A 20,555-nucleotide genomic window follows, 5' to 3' on the forward strand; every position below is an offset into this window, starting at 1 on the left:
GTTGGTCATCCTATAATGTATATTTTATTATTATTGTATTAAAACTATTTTCTAGTCAGTTTATTTGTTGGTGGCATCTGAGTGATAATCTTAAAATCGGTCCAAAGAATTAGATGTTGCTTTATCTTAAATATTCTTTATCGAAGCTCTAAAATCAAAACGGTTTGTATATGTTTAGAAACTTCATTTATACTGCCATTATTTTTCCTATTATTTACCTATGTTGTATCGTCAATTTGTTATTTATGTGCCATAGGTTTGTTTAGTTATCATTTCTTATAATTTTTTTTTTTTTTTTTAATTTTAATCCTATCATAATGTTATATGACCAAATATTGGGTGAGTTCCTTTTCAAACATTTTGATTGCTAATGTATTTAAAATAATAAATGCTAACTCTAATTAATATATAATAACTTTGACAATTGCCCATGATTTAATAACTTATTAAAATAATTTCAAATGTTATCACTCAAACATTACCAATATTCCCGTGTGAATAAACAAAGTTTGGTAGAAGTCTAAGTAATATCATTTCTTCTTCCAATGATTTATTTTTAACACTTTATAACGTAAACAATCTAAATTGTATATGTATTTTTAACTTAAAGTTAATATATAATATATTTGTACTATATCTATGTGAATGTGATATAGTTTATGTTAGTCAACAATGTTGTAGTCTGTAATTTTATACTTTGTTTAAGTTTAAGCTATTTATGTATTTCTTTAATTAATGTTATGTGAACATCAGTTATATATAGGCTGTATTTTGGTTCTCTGAGGGTAAACTTGTACAATTTGCTTGATGATTGCACTTGAAAGAGTTCATTAATCATAAGACTTAATTCGACTGTACTGGCATTATCAGAATTCTGTTTAGAGCTTTAGAATTTTACCTGTTTATGCCTGATAATAAATATGATAATAACTACATATATATTTTGTAGATACTTATTTTGACTAGTTACTCTTTTAACAATTGTGATGGAAGCTAAAATAGGAGGAATTATTAAATTTTATTAGCCTTTGTATCTAATGAATTTTAAAATTTTACTAGTGAAGTATTCCAATTTGTGTATATGATGTAAAGCTATAAATATATATTATTTTTTGTGTGCATTTAATATTATTTGATCCTTCTTATGGTAGTAGATTCATTATTAGATCTGTATTTTTTCTGATGCTTTATTTAGTTGGGTTTTTTTTATAAATTAATTTACTATTTTAACATATATTTTAATTCACTATAATCTTTCTCTATAAAAAAAACAAAAACATTATTTGCATTTAACAATTAAATATAAATAAAATCTTAATTTATTTAGAAAGTAAGCTGCTAAAAAAATATATTTCATAATTATGAGAGATAGTTGACCGTGGATGACAAATGAGGAGAAGATGGTTGGGGGTGCGGTCAATGAAACACAAATAAGTATGACTAACTTATTTTAATGTGCCGACGTTTCGGCTAGAGTTTCTCAGTAGGCGCGCAACCTTTCAGCGAACAGCCCTGAAGAAGGCTAGAAACTCTAGCCGAAACGTTGGCACATTAAAATAAGTTAGTCATACTTATTTGTGTTTCATTGACCACACCCCCCATCTTCTCCTCAAAAATATATTTCATTGTAATGCTTATAACTAGTTACCGATATTTTAAAAAATCTGTTCTATTACTTTTTAACACTATTCCCCCTTACTGCTTCATTAACCTTGAAATAAAATTGGAAGTAGTAAAACCAAACCTATCTATTTGTCTACCCCATAGCACTACAGCCCAGTTTGGACCTTGGCCTCTTCATTGAGCCTTTGCGCCATGTAGCTTGGCCTTTGTTCCGCTCTCCAGTTACGGACGTTCAGAAGTTGCCTGGAATCTCTGATGACGGCATCCTCCCATCTCAGTCTCGGTCTGCCTCTTCCTCTGATCCGATGCAGCATACAGTCCAGCAACCTCCTCAGGATCTCATCCGCTGGCATCCTGACGACATTGCCAGCCCAGTGCAGCCTTCCCAGTCTTATGTGCCGCATAACATCTCCCTCGCGGAACAGCTTGTAGACTTCCCTGTTGGTTCGCCTCCTCCAATTCTTGCCTACCTTAACACAACCAAATTCGGCACAAAATGTTTCTCTAGTTTTCCCCTGGTTTACCGTCATGTCCATTGCTTCTGCTGCTTCAGCTAGCCTCAGAAATGTCTCCATCAGTGCCTAAAAGGATCTCGCCACCAGGTCAAAGTCATCGGCAAATCCCAGCACCTATACCGGCCTGTCATTGATTGTTCCAGAGGTTTGTATTCCATAATCCCTAATTACCCTTTTGAGGGCCAAATTAGCAATAGACACCCGAGGCCATCGCTCTGCCTCACCCTCCTCGTGGACTCAAATTCTGGTGAGAGGTCTCCCTGAATCCGAACTGAGCATTTCATCTCATCCATTGTGATCCTTTTTAGGTGCACCAGTTTGGGAGGGTTCCCAAGACTACAGCGCTCCATAAAGCTTGGACTTTTTTATACTATCATAGGCTCTCTTGAAATCGACAAATAGATGGTGTGTTTTCATCCTGTACTCCATGGATTTCTCAAAAATAGTCCTCAGGCTGAACATCTAGTCGACTGTCTTTGAATCTTCCTCCCCTGAATCCCGCCTGGTATGTTCCTTCTTTCCTTTCAGCAAATAGGCATAGCTTCATGTAAAGAACACTGGAAAAGACCTCATAGGGACTCTGGAGAAGGGTTATCCCGCAGTTGTTGATGCAATCTAGAATATTGCCTTCCTTATGACACAAAGGTATTATGCCCATCTTCCATTCCTCTGGGATCTTTTCCTCGATGGATAATATCATACGGAGACAATTTATACAAAACAAAAAAAAAAAACAATTTATACAAAAGAAAAATACTTGAATCAATTTATATATCAGAGAACATCAATTACACAGTTAATTTTAAAACAGATACTAAGAATTTAAACCAACATTATGCTGAGATTTTAAGCAAAATAAATTTATAAAAATAATAGAGAAAATTGTTACTAGTTACAATGAAATTTAATAAAGGGAATTTGAGAATTAAAATAAATACCAAATTGAAACAAAAATGCAATTTAAAATAAATAATATATTAATTTAAAGCAAGGCAGACCTGTGTGAGTGGGAGGTTATAAATAGTTTGTTATATGGGTGTATTATATATTGTGGATAATTTTATAAAGAAAAAGAAAATTTAATGGTTTTAAAATTTAAATAAAGAGGTAATTAGACTTAAGCTTAGTAAGCTTATTGATAATAAATATAACTTTTTAATGATTGAGTGTTTGGAATAGGTTTGAAATTAAAATAAGAAAATGACCTGGGCAGAATAGCCTGCAATTAAAATTATAAATTAATGTGAGGAGAAGATTTGTATTAAAGGTATGTTATATTATATAGTGAATAATGATGGTTATAAATGTTTAAAAATAAAGATATAATATAAGCTGTTGAATATTTAGATGTCCTTGAAGATGGCTGGAATAGCCGAAACGTTGGACTAATAAGAAATAAAGTGTTGAGACAGTATTGGATACAATTTGTGGTTTTATTTAATAAATCATACGGAGCTTTATGAAGTTCTTCGCTCCCATACCTGAGAAGCTCAGCCGGTATTCCATCTTCTCCTGGTGCTTTATTGTTATTGAAGCGACTGAAATCATTTACGACATCATCAAATGTTGGTGGATCAGGTCAGGGGGTTGCACATCGTCTTGCATGTCATGAGCTTTGAAAGTCCGACTATGCGACATCTTCGTTTAGGAGCGTGCTGAAAAATCCCAACCATCTATAGAGAATTTCTTCCTTTCTGGACAGTAGTGAGCCGTCTTCCTTCCTACAGGCCTTAATTTTTGGCTTGAATGGCGTTCTGCTCCCATTTCTTTTCTTACAGAAGGCTCTGGTCTCATTTCTTCTGGTTCCCTATTCTTCCTCAGATGGACCTTTTTCTCCTGCCTTCTTATGTTTTTGTACTCTACCAAAGCTAGCCTTGTGTGCCTCTTCTGAATCATGTTTTGTGTAGGCCCAATTCTTTTCCTCCATAACCACTGCACACTCATCGTCGAACGACAGTGATCACACTACTCTCGCCTCCAAACCAAGTGTTTCCTTGACTACATCCTTAACAATCGACCAAATTTAGCTCCATTGGTCTTGTACTGAGCCTTCTGTTGCTCTGGAGTCAAAAACCAAACCTGACATTGGAACGAACCACAGTTTTCATGGAGGAGCAACTGACTACCAATAAATCCAGTCCGTTTGAGCCCAATTTGACAGTGTCTTTCAGCTGCTGAGCTTATCCCTGTTCAAGGACAGTGACTGATCATTCTTGAAAACTATGTACTTGATTAGCACTAGACACTTTATTTTTTTTTTAATCAGGAAACTCAGTAGTCGTGGAGTATATATTATGCTTCTAAACAGGTCTGAAAGGTTGAAAAATATTTACACAGGACCAGAACGCACCCTAGCCAACATATTATTTTCTATGACATTTCTCTTTGAATTCAAATCGTTAGTTACTCCACTAACATAACTTCTGACAAACCTATTATGCCAATTCATCCCTTCCTTGAATAATCTTTAAATTATTCCCATCAAACCTATATCTATTCTCCTTTGGTACAGAAATGGTATTAGAAATCATCCCTGAGAACTAACTACTTTACTACTTGACAAAAACATGGACTTGGCACTAATTACTTAAACTCCACTAACCAGTAAACAGCTTTTCAAAATACCACAATACCTTAACATACCATACTGATCTTCCTCATAGCACATTCTTATACTGCTGTCCCTTTCCCATCACCCACTCCTGCTGATTATTCATGATTTCTTAGAATCCACAGCCATAGTAATAAAGACTTTCCAGTCACATGCCCTGATAATCCATATCAAACGCCAGATCACTATAGTAGCATACAAGACACCCAGTTGACTGCTTCTCCTATAATCACTACTGTAAGCAATTAAAGCAAGAACTAGTAACCCCTGTTCCCAGTCATTTAATTCCTAGCTATCCTCCCTTTCTACTCCTGACCATTTGCTGTGGAATATCTCTAAGAGAATTTTAAAATCCTATCCCCTTCGGCCAGACAATGGCTCTTGGGCAGCGTCTGACGAAGATAAAGCATAAGAATTCGCCAAACACATTCACCACTCACCCAGAATCCACTTTCCTTACCTCTTAAATCAGTCAATCCCTCTGAGGTCAAATATCTTTTAAGAAACCTAACTCTTTTTAAATATCCAGTTTACGACCTTACCCCTCAGACACTTCGCCAACATCCACCCAAAGCAGTCATATTCCTCACATACCTCTACAACTGCAACTTATTGACCGTTCAATATCCTTGTGGAAACATTCCATCATCATCCTTTTTCCAAAACCTGGCAAACCTCCAAACAGCATAACATCTTATCGAGCAGTCAGCCTTCTTCCTATCCTTCCGAAAATCTTTGAAAAGAATCCAACCATTAATAGAATCTTCCAATATTCCTTCCCCTCAGTTTAGATTTCGCTCTCAACATTCTACTGGGTGCATTAATGGACATAGCACAGACTTTTTACCGTATAGTATATTATAATGTGCACTCTTAATTTTATCATGTAATAATTTTGAATTCACTAATGGTTTCATTATTTCCTATTTTTAGTTCAGATATAAATTTTAGTTATAATAATTAATTGATTGAGAGTATGTATCCAACATGTATAGAAATCTAAAATTACTTGAATGGATTCAAGACATAAGTAGTAATATAGAAGATGGCTTGATAAATATTTATTGTTATTAAATATCGCTACTTTGCTTTAATTGAAGCACATTTTGAAAAAAAAAAGTTTTGAATTAGACGTTTTCCAAAGACAGTAAAGTAGACTGGGATTATTATTTCTATTGGAATTCCCCTACAGACTGGCCTAAAGCTAGTAGGAATGTCCTAAGGTAACCCCAGTCTTCGGTATAATCTATAGAATTTGCCAAGAGAAAAGATAGAAAAAACTTTATTTTTTTTTAGACGTACCACAATCAAAATAAAGTAGAGATGGAACATCTGATCAATGAATGATTGGAAAAATCATGTAAGGTATGGATGAAAAAAACGGATTATATTTAAAATTTGTTAACAATATTTAGAAGTTTTTACAGTAGATGATCATGGGCCAACGCTGACTCCTACATTGCTAGATGCAGACCCGTTACTTCCAGATCCCTTTGCCTCTGCTTCGACTTTAGCCTGCGCCTTTCCTCCTGTTGCTCCATGGCCAAATGAGACTGCTGCATTAGAAGAAGCTGCTGCAACAGACCCAGAGTCCTCAGAAGCTTTACCTGAACCAGCAGCATCACTTTCAGCTAAACTTCCAGCTGTAGCTTTGGACCCCCCTTTAGCGTGCGCTTCACTTTGTGCTTGAGTTCTTAGCTTAGATTTATCACCCTTGTCACCTGTTGAATCTTTCGATTCTCTTTGAGCTTCTGCAGTTCCTTTAGCGTGAACAGTCTGTTTTTCGTTATTAGCTTTACCACCAGTTGCAACTTTCGAATCTCCTTCTGCTTGCACAGATCCTTTTGCTTGTGCAGATCCGCTGGCTTGAGCAGATCCTCCTGCTTGAGCCGACCCTCCTGCTTGAGCTGCCTGCTTTGAAACATCTGCCTTACCTTTGGATCCTCCATAGGATAAGGATGCTGCTTGTGCCTCTGCCATTCCTTTAGTATGCGTTGTTTGCTTTGAGTTGTCACTCATTCCTGATATGGAAGCTTTCAATTCAGCTAATTCATCACTAGTTATTTTTAATTTATCAGACTTGCCCTTGGATCCCTCAATTGCTTGTGATGCAGCCTTTCCTTCTACCTTACTTTGGGCTTCTTGATTTGAATTTGCAGCTTTGTCACCACCCAAAACCAGTAATAATGCTGGAGGTGGTGACTCTCCTTTATATTGTGCTTGTCCTGCCTTACAGGAGGATCCATCATATCCATAGGTTTTAGGTGGCCAACTAGGAGCAGCTCCGGATTGTGGACCAGCATACCAGCCTCCCCATGGTCCCCATGCCACAGCATATTGAACTGAAAATGTTTAATGTATTTCATTATTCTTTTATCATGTTATAATTTATATTAATTTTACTGTCATGAGACCTAACAGATCTTTTAGTAATGCTCCAATATAAACGAATCTTAAGCTTTGAACACGTCAGTGGTGTTGATTTAAGTGTCTAGGTCATATATCATTCTCGTTTGGGAAGAGTCTTGAAGTTTTAAAATATTTGTTAGTATCAGATTTTAAAGTGAGAAATATCGATTCTATGCAACTATAATATGCCCTAAGGTAAAATATATATATAGTTCTCGATAAATTTAGTTGTAGTTTTTAATAAGGATTGCCGTAATTATATTGTGTTTTTTTTTTAAGGTATTCTACATTAAGTAATATACGCATTCTCTATTAATGCCAATATGACAACAGCAGAGGGGCCTTTTTGTTGGCTAGTAATTTTCTTGGAATTTGGATTTCCAATAATCGACAGAAATCTTAAGTCATACAATTTATAAAATAAAATATATAGCCACATTTCTTGTTCTGAGCATTCCTTGTTAATGTTCAAGATGTATTAATTCGTTTTTAATTACGTATTAAAATAACAATATAAGGGTCCCACAAAATGAAGAACTTTGACCCCCAACCATGGTTAGGCAGTGTAGGACTCCAACGGGAGTCTTGGCCAAAAAAAAAAAAAAAAAAAAAAAACAGTATAAGGGTATCTTTCTTTATTGTATTAGTGGAGAGAGGCCAAAAAAATTGGGGTTATGCGCCAACGCCCTTGGAGGGAATGGGCACCCTTGTGATTAACAATGATTTAAACTAAATAATGAATTGGTTGATAGTATTTAATTTAATATTTAGTATGTATATACGTCAACATAGGCTTTATTTTTTCCTTCATTTAATTTAATTTGGAAAAAAATGTATTATACAAATAATTTATAAAATTAAACAGTAATCTGGAAATTGGTTACCAAGTGAAAATTGCAATAGAACTGCTGCACATAAGGCTAACAAGTACTTCATCTTGTCGAACTGTCTACTTCGTTTCGCTTTGTTTCGCTTTATATATCCCGTAAGAGAGGTAGTTTAGTGATGCTCAATCACGGACAGGGCATACATTTATCCTCACGGATCAAGCGAAAACAAACAACACAAGCAGTAAACAAAATGGTTTACATTGATAGTTTACGACTCTATGAATATAATTTATCTATACGGGATAAACCCAGTTACATTAATTAATATGATACAAACACATAAGAATTATTTACATTAATATAAATATAAATACATTCATATAATATAAATTACAAACAAATATTGTAATTTAAAGCGTTTTAATGGAATCTAGTACATAACATTAGGTAATAATTTACAACAGCTCCCCCAAAATGGCGGAAGCCGTTTTTTTCGTGATGAGAGTGTACTGACGTTCCTGAACAGAGACGTCTATAGACGACTTAGTATAGGTTACGAAATTCAAAATAAAAAACCACCTTCAATATAATATGTAATTAGGAATATATACATAAATTTAATTAATTAATTTATAAATACAAAACAAACTATAGATAAAAATAACAAAAATAAAAATTTTAGTTTATTATATATATCTAAAACAGTACATAGAAACAAGTAAAAAGTTATGATAATCGAAAGCCGTTCGATTTATTTGAAATTTTTAATATGAAGTTTATTTTTTAGTTGAGATTGTCAGGGTGGCTTTGTATAATTAATAGGTCCTGGCACCAATTTAAGAGGTGAGGTACTCTACCTCAAAAGGACTCGACAATACATGCTCAATGGGATATGAGGGAATTGACAAGAATATTGGCGAATCCTACAGGTAGACGCTGTAGGTCCTGACAAAGAATAGAGCCTTTAGGAAGAGGGAGAGATCCTGAGAAGGCAGAGTTAAATAAAAGTTCAATTTAGATTTCCAAAAACCATCCTTCCATAATAAACTGCCCAACCAACTCGTTTCTAACCTGGCTTCTCCTTCACTACCTAATAATCCTCCTAGGCGTCTGAAAAGAAGATGGCCTCGAGGTCTTCTTTAGAAGTGTTTTTGGAGTTCTATCAATGGCTAGATTCTCCACATGTTTGTATCATGTCATAATATCACTTACAACAAATTTACTTGATGTGTATATATGTATACAGTTGTAAATAACAATAAATAAATTATAAAAAAAAAAAAAAAAAAGATTTCCAAAAATAGAGCTAGACTGCTCTGATCGACTAATGTATACCCACTCACTGCATCTTAAGGAGAAGGGGGATATTCACACTTTGGTTTGTCAAATTTGTATTTGTGATACTTCCGAACTTAAATACGCCATCGAGATATAGTATGTGTAAAAGACATCAGCTTTTAGTGGATCAGAAGAGTCTATTGTAAACTTTATTGATTCAAAAAATACCTTTATGAATATTAAACAAATAAAATTCTTATTAAATTTCTAAAATTTAAGTATTTACAAGAAATAAAGATATTTCAATATCAATAGTGACTCTATATCCTGATATCGAAATGACCTTAGAGAATATATATACTTTACGGGCTGGCGAGGCAGAAAAAGGCCGCCGATAAAGTGAAATTTATTAGCAGGACGTAGAGTTTGATGTCGGCGCGAGAACGGTCATCATTAATGAAGAAGAGGATATCAAAAGTTTTTCAACGAGAACTTTATTTCCGTTACCTCGCCAAGAGAGATTACTTTTATTTTCGACAGCATTACACGTTTTGAAGTCCCATAAATTAGAAATAATTATGTCTCGCAAAATGGTGTGTGTGTTCGAGAGTGGTTAGCCTAAATAAAAAATGAAACGTAGTAGAAAACTGAAATGCCATTTAAGACGGGAATATGCCTAGGGCGTTATTGCAATTTTTTCGATAGAATCGACTGAAAGGAATAAGTACCAATTTATAGAATCAGTTTTTCTCATTTTTCCGATTTTATCCGAATCCGCTCTAAGAATGTTGATTAAACTCAGTATGACAATGTACAATTAAATGCTCTTTAATGTCAGCTAGGCCTTATCCTCGTTGAAATAGACAGACAAGGCTCCAAAAATCTTCTAAAGTATGTTCAATTTTGTTTATTTGAAAAAAAAATTAATCGTTATCATTGTTAGCAGTAATAATCAATTAATAAATAAAATATATTAAAGAATTTTGTGTATAACTAAACAAAAAAAAATGAAAAATAGAAACATTTTGGAAGATCGTTGACTGACCGTGGATAATCAACAAAAAGAAGCTGGCCCGGGCGCGGTCAAAGAAAAACTCAAATAGTTATTGAACTGTTTATTATGAGCGACCGTTTTGCCAACTTTGTAGGTCTTCTTCATGGCTTTCAGAATGAAGGAAAGCAAAATAATTCTATTGATTCCAGATTCTTTGGCTTTCCTATTACTTATTTTATTTACTGTCTACTATATTTAGTTTATTACTATTTTTTACATCTTCCTTTTATGAATAATAGAAATGTGCAATTCTAACGGGAAAAGCCGAGACCTATTACTTTACGACTTCGTTATCTCATGTTAAACTGTTGTATTTTTGGCAGAGACAATAATCCTCTTGAGGAAACCTAAAATATGATTTTTATAGCAACATAAAAATATAAATTTTTTGTTCTAAATTTTCGCCTTCCCTGGTATTCAAGTTTGTTTTTTTTTTTCTCGAAAAACAGCGAAAGCTTCAACACGAAACCGCCAATCTTCTCAAAACTTGGAAACAATGTAGGATGGTAAGCGAAAGTTGTGTCATGCACGCCCCGTACCAATTTTTTAAAAAATGAATTCTAGGAAACTTAATAATCTTTCTAATAATGATTCTATATATAATTTGAGGTATTGCAAAGAAAACAAAAAATGATTATTTTTCTTGGGAATTTATTAATTTATTTTAAGAGAAGAACACAAGTTAAAGAGTTTAGGCAAGTTGCGTCAGAATCGTTAGAACCATTTTAGCGCTAGAACCTATAGAAAATAAGTTTTCGGTTATTCGAGGTGCTAAGGGTATCTGAATTGGTATCCAATCCGTCCATGAGATAATCGTGGCACATACATACACACGGAAAGATAGGCGAATGAGCGAAAATGCATTTTTGAACTCGGATAGTTTTGAAAAGTATAGATCCATTGAAAACTATACAAAAAAAAATTGGACGGGATCACAATATTCTCCTACTGTAGGTAGTAAGGAAAGTAAAAAGTAACCGCTGAGTTTCCACCTCTATCCTGTAAATGTATAACCTGGATATTTACCTTTTTTAATGTTACAACACCAAGCTTCAGTTGTTTCTCGTTTGAGACCGGTTCTAGTTAAAGTGTTATGATTGATAAGGATTTGTTTGTCTAACGCTTGTACGAGACGTGAGCTTATTAAGTTACTTAAAAGTCTTCTTCAATTATGATTTGTGATTCAGCCTTTTCGTGATTATAGTCAAACTAACTAGTGATTTTTAGTACTTGAAACAAAAATGGTAAATTTTTTGATTCCTTGTGAAGTTATCTAATATGCTTTATTGCATTATTCTAATATTTTTATTGTAGTTTAGTCTAGTTCATAGAAAAGAATTAGCTCATGAAGATAGCATTTGGTCATGCGGCTGGGGGAGAATTTCACATAAAAAGGAAGAAATCAATGGAGATGGAGATGCTTCTCGGTAAGAAATATACTAATTAGGTTCTAATTTACTAAACAAGCTCCAATGGCAGAAACCTCAAAACTCGCTTATACATTATTCTAAAAGTTTATATTGGCCAGACCTCCACTAAAAAGGATCTGCTGTGGCTCTAGTTTATCTACCTTTTCATCAATTGGAAGTCACTTGCAGCGATTTAATCAAAGTAGATATGATAATAGTATAAGTTGGAATTTCAAATTTCCGGTTGCTGGAGAATGTTTTGGGCACTACTACTACCCATTCATTATTATAACCATATATAATATAGTACAATGGTATATTAAATTGAATCTTCCTAATTGTTATTTATACCAATAAAATTCCTATTCTTGCAGAGATTCCATGGAAACGGAAGAGGTGGAGGATATTATTGTGACAGGATCAATGGATAATACTGTTAAAGTGTGGAACCTATTAGATGACAAACTTGAGCAGAAGTATAGTATGGAAGGCCACTGTTTTGGTGTTGTTTCATTGGACATTAATTTTGATTCATCAAGTAATTATTTAATGCATATTTGTTTTATATTATGAGTTTAATTTTTTTTTTCTTTTAAGTTCTTGACTTACTCGGTTAGTACGAATTTTATGTTTGTAATCTAGATATTAAATTTTGTATTCTTCCATGCAACTAATTAAAGGACCACATAAAAACAATTTTTTTTTTGTTGAAACTAGAGTGATATTTCAGATTTCAAGCCCAATTAGTACAATTTTTTAGATGGTTACTAACTCCAAAACTGAACACCTGATAGAGTAGCTTGCAGTTTTGTTTTTAATGTTGATATAATTTGCTAAAATTTGAAATTATGTAAAATGAGCTCTGTACAACCATTACTTTTCAACATACCTCCTGAGAGACGTGACCATTTTCCCCAAAAAGTCAGATATTTTCATGATTTTTTTTAGATAAATCATTAAAATTGTAATTTATTAAAACCTTTGTAAAAACTAAAGCATTAAATTTTGTTTTCCCAATTTCAATTTTTGTGACTAAAATCATTTATCCCGAGGATTCCTTAGTTATGTTTATTTTATTTTTGTCCAGAAGTATCTGTTTATAACAGAACTTTAATGGCAAACAGTTAATATTAATGTGGTGCAGAGTAATAAAACATTTTTAGCAGTGAGGTACATTTTCCAGTTACTGAGTAACTGTATAAGATATCAAAACAGTACATTTCAAGACAGAAGTAAGTTTTCAATACTATCACAAAGTGAGCTAAATATGTCTCCTGCCAAAATTATCAATGTTCCTATGGTTGTTAAGGAAACGAGTAATAAGTGAGGGAAGTATATTTTATCATTGAAAGCTAAAAGTTTATTATACATTTCAGTATTTTGATAGATATAGTACTAATATGTGTCTTAAAAAATGTATTGCTGTGTACGAATTGAATATTTTTATGTTTGGTTTGCAGTGATTGTCACTAGCTCATTAGATTCAACTATTAGATTATGGAATGCTGAAGATGGAAGTTTGACTAAGAAAATAGAAGGAGGACCTCTTGATGTCTGGACTGTTGCCTTTTCACCCGATTCCAAACATATCATTTCAGGTTGTCATAGTGGAAAGATAAATATATATGGGGTTAATTCAGGGACGGTAGAAGCAACTATTGACACGAGGGGGAAATTTATTTTAAGTACTGCTTATGTAAGTTTTGAATTATATTTTAATACATCACCATTTATTTGACAATTTACTGAGAATTTAATTATTACAAACCTTTAAAATAGGATTTTTATTTCTTCGACTATCAACCCCTTTTAACATATTTTTCACTATTATTCTCTGGATTTTTAGCACTGTTATATAGATGAGGCATTTTAACCCCAAAAGTCAGGTTGAATCAATATCGCCTTCCTATTTTGTTGTAGAAACTTTAACCACAAAGCCATATTGGAAAAACATTTTCCTTCTAACATAAGCTTTTAGTTTTAAATTCCTGTTTTGTCAATTGACTATATATTTTCAATTTGTTCTGAAATAAAGTTATAAGAAATGTCATTGTTATATTCTTTTAATATTCTCATGATTTAAGCTGTTTTTCAGGTTATAACATTTATGTTGCTTCATTAGCCAACTACACATGTATGATATAATTACCAATTATTGATCACTTTGTAATAAGTACATCCTCAAATTTAAAAAAAAATAGAAAAAGATGCTCCTTAATTGCAATGAATCAAATATTATGACAAGGTTTCAATGCCTTACCATAAAATCATACCAAGATAAATCATTGTTATTATATCTTCAGGAGTTTGTTATTACTTAACCTATTTCAATTAAGAGAGAATTGATTTTCTTCATATTATATATATCTTTATATTTTATATATTTTTGTATTATATTTTTATTAATGAAAGGTTCAAATATGGTGTATAAATACAATTAACTATAATTTTTGTCTTGGAGACTTAATGGAAAAAAATTAAGGAAATATTAATGTCCTATATAAAATAAATATTGAGGCAAAATATATTTGTTTAAGAATGTTTGCATAATACATTTATTACACACACACTTCATTACATTTTAATTTTACAGTTTTATTTCCATTTGTATTTTTTTAATATTTTAGAGTCCTGATGGAAAATATGTTGCTTCAGGAGCTGTTGACGGCATTATTAATGTTTATGATGTTGCTACTAGCAAGCTTGTCCATACCCTTGAAGGGCATGCTATGCCCATTAGATCATTAACATTTTCACCAGATTCAGAACTTCTTCTTACTGCTTCTGATGACAAACATATGAAATTGTATAATGTGTATGTAAGCATTGTAACTATTCTTAAATTTTCTTTCAATATATATAAATATCACAATTTCTATTAATAAATTATTCAAAATTTAAGGAATGGCTACTACCCAAAAATGATGAAAAAAATATTTACTTTTTGATTTTTCTGAAATCAGAACTGTTATTGACCGTTTTGTGATATGTATTGAGCATTTATGTATGATAATTAGAAATATATTAAAAATGCTCTTGAGTACAGGGCAAGTATCAAAAATTAATGAAAGATTGTTTTTGTTTTTTTTCTCAATGTTTTAATTTTTCGATAACTATATAATTAATATACTAATTTTAATGTTGTACTATATTTTAAATATTTTTTTTGTTTTTGTCTCAAGTCTTTCACTGAAGACTTATACAGCCGCCGGGTGGTAATGTGCTCCTGTATTTATAGGGAGGGTCATCAAGAACCTCAGTGCTTTGGTACATTGAATTCGTTTCTTGCCTAAAACCTTTTTTGTTTTGCTGAACAGTAAAAACACTAAAATCGAGATACATAACCATAAAACCTAGGTTTTCTTATCTATTCAAATATATTTTTCATTCCAACAATTGAATGAATTAAAAGAGGTAGAAGATTACTTTTCTTCAATATTAACTGAATATAATAGGTTTTTTGTTCTCCTGAAAAACTTTCTTTTTTTCAAACAAATGTTCCTTTTTCATATAACTATTAAAGCAATTGATTTTAAATTTTTCTATCCATTAATAAGAGATTGGAAAAAAAACTTAGGAGGAACTTTTTAAATCTGTAACTATTTCTATTTTTGAGTAAAAGGAACATATAATATCAAAATCATAAAATTTTTGTTTATGAAATTACACATCTTCAATTTGCTGCATTGTTAAAGAAAATTTGTTGATAAATCTCTTCTTCTTTAAATTTTCTTATACATTGATTCTAAAGATTCCAAAAAATGTTTAAAATATATTAAAGGGTTTTTAAATAAATGAAAAACTACTAAGAATTGCTGCGAAGCTGTACGAGATAGGTCGAGGCTGCTGGTTAGCAACTGATTACCAAATCTATTAAATCTGTGTATTGTAATTTTAGCTTTAAGTAACCCACTATCTCTGTCTGTATAAATATAGTCATAAAAATTTCATTCTATTCCTAAAGTTTTAAGCCTCTGAGTTATCCATTGAGTAATATCATTGTTTTTAGATTTTTATTATTTTATTTTTAAATCACTAATTAATTATTTAATATTTTTTTCAGACGACAGCAACAACCTGGTGTTGTAGCGACACTTTCTGGACATGCTTCATGGGTTCTATCTGTTGCATTTAGTCCAGATAATACACATTTTGTATCCAGTTCTTCGGATCACACTGTTAAAGTATGGAATCTTGATACTCGATCGTGCTTGCACACTTTTACCGACCATACTGATCAGGTTGGTTTTGTTTTATTTATATAACTTGACATAAATGCTATTTTATTTACCATACTTTCTGCTCTTGTCTGCTGGAAAACAGGCTCTTTTCTTATATTCTAATTCAGTGATTCCCAATGTAGTCTGTGGACTACAGGTAGGTCTTTGAGATGGGCCGTGATAGAAGAGGGGTCTGCCAACATATAAATTGTAAGAACTTATTGTCTAAACTGCTTTATTCACACAAGGTGAGTTTTGACACATGACAGGTCCCTCTGAAGTGAGTTAAAGTTAACTTCGTCTCACCTCGTGTGCAGACCCAACTAAATCATTTTAGAAGTTGTGTAGGAGGGATTTGCTTCCAGTTCTAATCTGTCTTGCTTCGATTCCGAGTCTCTCTAACTTCAATTGAATCTGAAGTGTGGAAAGGGCCTAAGAATTTTTGGCTCCTAGGAAAACTTTATTTTAAAAAAATATTATCTTATATTCTAATATGAGCATTTTCTGTCTTTCTGCAAAATGGATCTCAAAATCACATGGAATGATTTTGCTCAAGCTTCATAATTCAATTTTGCGTTATCACCTCCTGAAAAACGTATTAAGTAAAAATAAGAACTTTGCTGATCAGTGAGATAAAACTTGAATAGAAAGGAGTGAATAAAATGCCATTAAACCAGTCCAATGGACCACAGTAGTTTATTAAATAAATCAAATCTCTTTCAAAGAAATATTTTTTGGAATTAAAAATTTGGCTATCCTGTGAACTGGTATAAAAGTTGTGAAGAAGGCGAAAATTTGTGGCAAGGAATCTTCCATGTTAGAGATATAGATATTCATATGAAAATCCTTTGTGTAACCATTCTTTTTAATGATAATTAAAATGTATTTTATAGTATTATTTAATTTCTTGTTGTTTGATAGTGCTGAGTAAGTTTATTGTGTTGTAGGTTTGGCAAGTAAAGTATAATCCAGATTCAAATAAAATACTTTCTGTATCAGATGATAACGCTATTAATATATATTCACAAGCCTCTTTGACATCTGAATCAGAAAAAAATGACATGGAAATGTGATTATGAAGTTTCGAGTGAACAGTTATGAGTTTAAGTGAACTATATTATGAAATCATTGAAGTTAGTGTTAAAAGAATTGAAGGTGTCATTTCACTTTACAATAGTAAGATTTTAAACGTGGATGGTATTATTTTAAGTTATAATTTGTAATAAACTACTGATATTTTTATAGTTTGTGAATATTTTTTTTGTATGCCTTTGTTGATGTCATTAAAAAATGTATGATTATATATGTATAATCTAAATCAATCAAGATCTCACTTGATTTTAAATTTAGTATGGGTCCTTTTTTGTTAAAAAAAAAATTGATCTCACATTTCTCCTACTCTATTCTGTAGAGACACTAGACACTAAAAAAAGTGTCACCTCTGATCAGTTGATTTTAACAAAAAAGTTGTCCTATACCTGTGCTAAATATGTAATTTTACACTGACCATTTTTTTGGGGCAGTTATTTGGACTCAAGGGACCTCAAAACGTGTATTTCAAAAAATGAAATTCAAAATTTTCTATGATCACAATACTTCTCCTTACCCATATATTTCATATATAAGTAAGGGAAAGTAAAAACAGTCTGATGTGTGATTATACTTTAACTTCCAAAGTGTAAAATTTCATACAGTGAAAACATAAATTTATCTTTTCTTATAAAAATTTGCATAGTAATTAAATTTAAATTTAGAATAGAAAAGAAAAACAAATAACCAAATGCAGTAGCTTAATAATTGATTCCTTCCTTGAGTGCATTAAGAAAAAAACACATCTTTTGAAAATTATTTGTTCTACAAAGTTAGTCATGATTTGGGTGTCGAAGGATGGAGAAGATAGTTCTGTGTGAAGGATTGCTGAGGAGATCAATGTCATTCAAGGGCCACAGCACTATCAGGTCAGATAGGTTTGCAGGTAATAAGTTATTGCAAAATATCCGCAGAAAGTAATTTTTTTTTTTAGAGGTTAGATTAAAGTTTTGTTAGTATTTCTTTTATAACATTGCTATACAGGACAAATTTTAACTGCCCTTTTGTGACATATTAAATGTTCAAAAAAGGTTAATCACAACTGAATAAGTGCAACATTCCTTTTTGAAGTTTATAAAGGATTTTTCTGAGGCCCTTACTTAAATATTTGGGATTAATTTGTATTTTATAAACAATCGCCAACAATGTATTAGGGTTTTAGTAGGAACAAATGTAATTTTATATTAGGCATTTAAAAATTTATTTTTGTTTACCGCTTATCGAGCAAATATTCAATTATGTTAATTATTTTCATTCTATCGACCTACTATCTCTGGTGCCAATGAGTTAATGTAATGAGGTATCCTTAAGTTATGTTTCTTTATATTCCACTGAACCAATAGCATGTATTTTAGAAAAGGATACTAAAAAAACATAATTTTTTATTTTAAATCTGAATATCACAGGATTGACTTAAAGATTCAATATATTGTTTTACAATTAAGATAACACTACAGTGAGTACAATAGTTCTTTACTAACACCTTTTCTATGAGCTGTATTGACTAAAGTATATAAGTTAAGCTCTGCCTCAAGCAGAACTTAAAAAAAAAAGGGAAAAAGACCATGAAATGACTCACACAAGATCAGCTTAAAGACTACAATTATGATAACGGTCTCGATAATTGTTTAAAAAAAAGTTTATTAGTGGAAAAATACAATTTACAATAATTATTATTTAATTATAAACTTTTACTACAGAGAATACGATATAACGGAACTAGAGTGTATGACTGGATGAGTACTGCTGATGACTGATTGACTGGGAGATCGGGACAGGAATATAAAGGCTTAGGATTGCTGACTCAGGTCTGGGCTTTATCAGTGCAGGTGCACTCGTACTTGGCTCCTTAACTTACTTTATTTCTCCTTTTAATCCTTTATATATATACATTTATGGAGTGTTTACATAGGTTTCTAGGTATTAGAGTAGATAACAGGTACCCTTGTACCTTAACTCCCCCCTACCTGTTTACGAACACATCTCTTAAACTAATGAAGATAAAAATAAAAAAATACAACCTTCACCTAAATCAGGATTTATCAAATAGATTGTGAACAAGATTATCAAAATCCAAAGAAACATAAAAACTAAAATAAAACAATTATTCCTTCATTTACAAAGACAAAGTAAAACAAAGTGACTCCTCATACAATCTGGGGCAAAATTTACATATTACATATTAGAACAGAAAATAATAAATTTAAAAAAAAAAACACTGCTTAGACACACAAGCAAAACACGCACAAAAAAAAAATTGTACACTCCACCCGGTGTATAAAGTTTCTGTGGTATTACAAGGGGGGCACTCCAGGTCCCTAGGTGGTGACATATCTGGTAGTTTTAATTGCTCGAGGTGAACCGTCCTCCTTTTGCGAGGTTCACTCAAACTTTCTATTGTGACAACGTTGTGTTGTCGAAGAGTAATCACCCTAAACGGGACCTCATAGTGCAGTACCTCCTTTCTGCGATTAGTCCCTAATTTGCGGTATACGATGGTCCCAAATTTAACTTCCTTCTCCCCCATCACGTCTCTCATATATAATAAAACTATGATTTTCATTAATTTTCAATCCGTTAATTTAAATTTTTAAAGAATTGAAAAATAGATTAGTTAGTTAAAAAAGAAACTTCATTTTGGTTAATATTATTTAACAAATGTCTGCAAAGCAGATTGTTGCTGCCTATTAAATTTTATATAAACAAAAATTATGAAATATTTCATAGTTTGTTAAAGGACTAATCTTTAAATGACAAAGATGCTCAAGAATTATGGTCAGGCTTTTAAGAAGCAATCAATTACAAATAATTCACAATTGACTACAGGAAAGAAAGAATTCCTACAAATTTTGAATCGCTGTTTGGTACAGATGATTGATCAGAGAACTCCAACTAAACTACAATTTTTAAATTTTTGTTTTGAGAACATTATTTATTTTAGATTTTCTTCAAATTATTTTTGAAATATCGACAATAGAAACATTTAAACCTATTAATCAATTATTATCATCGTGATATATTTTGTTTATTTTAAATTCCACACTCTTATAAATTTGTGAAATAGGAATTAAAATGCTGAAATATTTATTTCAGCTAATGTAGGTGTCATATTTGTATGTTAATGATTCTATGTTCAGAACTTTATTTATTAATAAAGGTATGGTAGATATCATTAGTTTTCTAATGTGGTCCTTGAGTCCTTAAAAGTTGGATTCCATGATCAAGATAGTAGTAATTATAGCTCTATCTCAAAGTTATCTTTTCAAAATAAAGTCCTAAGAATCGCAGTTAATGGCTCCTTGGTTCATTAGAAATAGCCCAATTGCATCGCGAATTACAAGTGGAGTCAATAGAGGATTATATCAAAAAACGGTTCATGAAGTTCCACTCCCAGTTGCCGACAGTTAAAGGAGCAGTGACCTACAACCTGGGAAACCCAACCTCTACCCGAAGACTGAAGCCCAGTCTGCTGCAGGACATTCTTTTATAAATTTTTAATAAATATAAAATTAATTCA

At 32.0% G+C, this 20,555-nt stretch overlaps 2 protein-coding genes across 2 annotated transcripts; one reads left to right on the forward strand and one right to left on the reverse strand.

The window, feature by feature from the left end:
* Positions 1–6,110: 6,110 nt before the first annotated feature.
* LOC106687023 (tol-Pal system protein TolA) lies at positions 6,111–8,122 on the reverse strand. The gene is made up of 2 exons (XM_014430673.3): positions 8,043–8,122; positions 6,111–7,091 (listed from the first exon to the last, which is right to left on the reverse strand). The coding sequence occupies exons 1-2, from the start codon at positions 8,092–8,094 to the stop codon at positions 6,184–6,186; spliced, it is 960 nt and encodes a 319-aa protein (XP_014286159.1). The 5' UTR covers positions 8,095–8,122; the 3' UTR covers positions 6,111–6,183.
* A 3,103-nt stretch (positions 8,123–11,225) lies between these two features.
* Positions 11,226–17,193, forward strand: LOC106687024 (superkiller complex protein 8). Its single transcript, XM_014430674.3, has 7 exons — positions 11,226–11,564; positions 11,635–11,747; positions 12,104–12,267; positions 13,190–13,425; positions 14,357–14,544; positions 15,793–15,970; positions 16,897–17,193. The coding sequence occupies exons 1-7, from the start codon at positions 11,562–11,564 to the stop codon at positions 17,020–17,022; spliced, it is 1,008 nt and encodes a 335-aa protein (XP_014286160.1). The 5' UTR covers positions 11,226–11,561; the 3' UTR covers positions 17,023–17,193.
* The last annotated feature ends 3,362 nt before the right edge of the window (positions 17,194–20,555 follow it).

The sequence above is a fragment of the Halyomorpha halys genome, unplaced genomic scaffold, assembly GCF_000696795.3.
Source record: "Halyomorpha halys isolate HHAL.00 unplaced genomic scaffold, Hhal_1.1 Scaffold908.1, whole genome shotgun sequence".
Classification (NCBI taxonomy): Eukaryota; Metazoa; Arthropoda; class Insecta; order Hemiptera; family Pentatomidae; genus Halyomorpha; species Halyomorpha halys.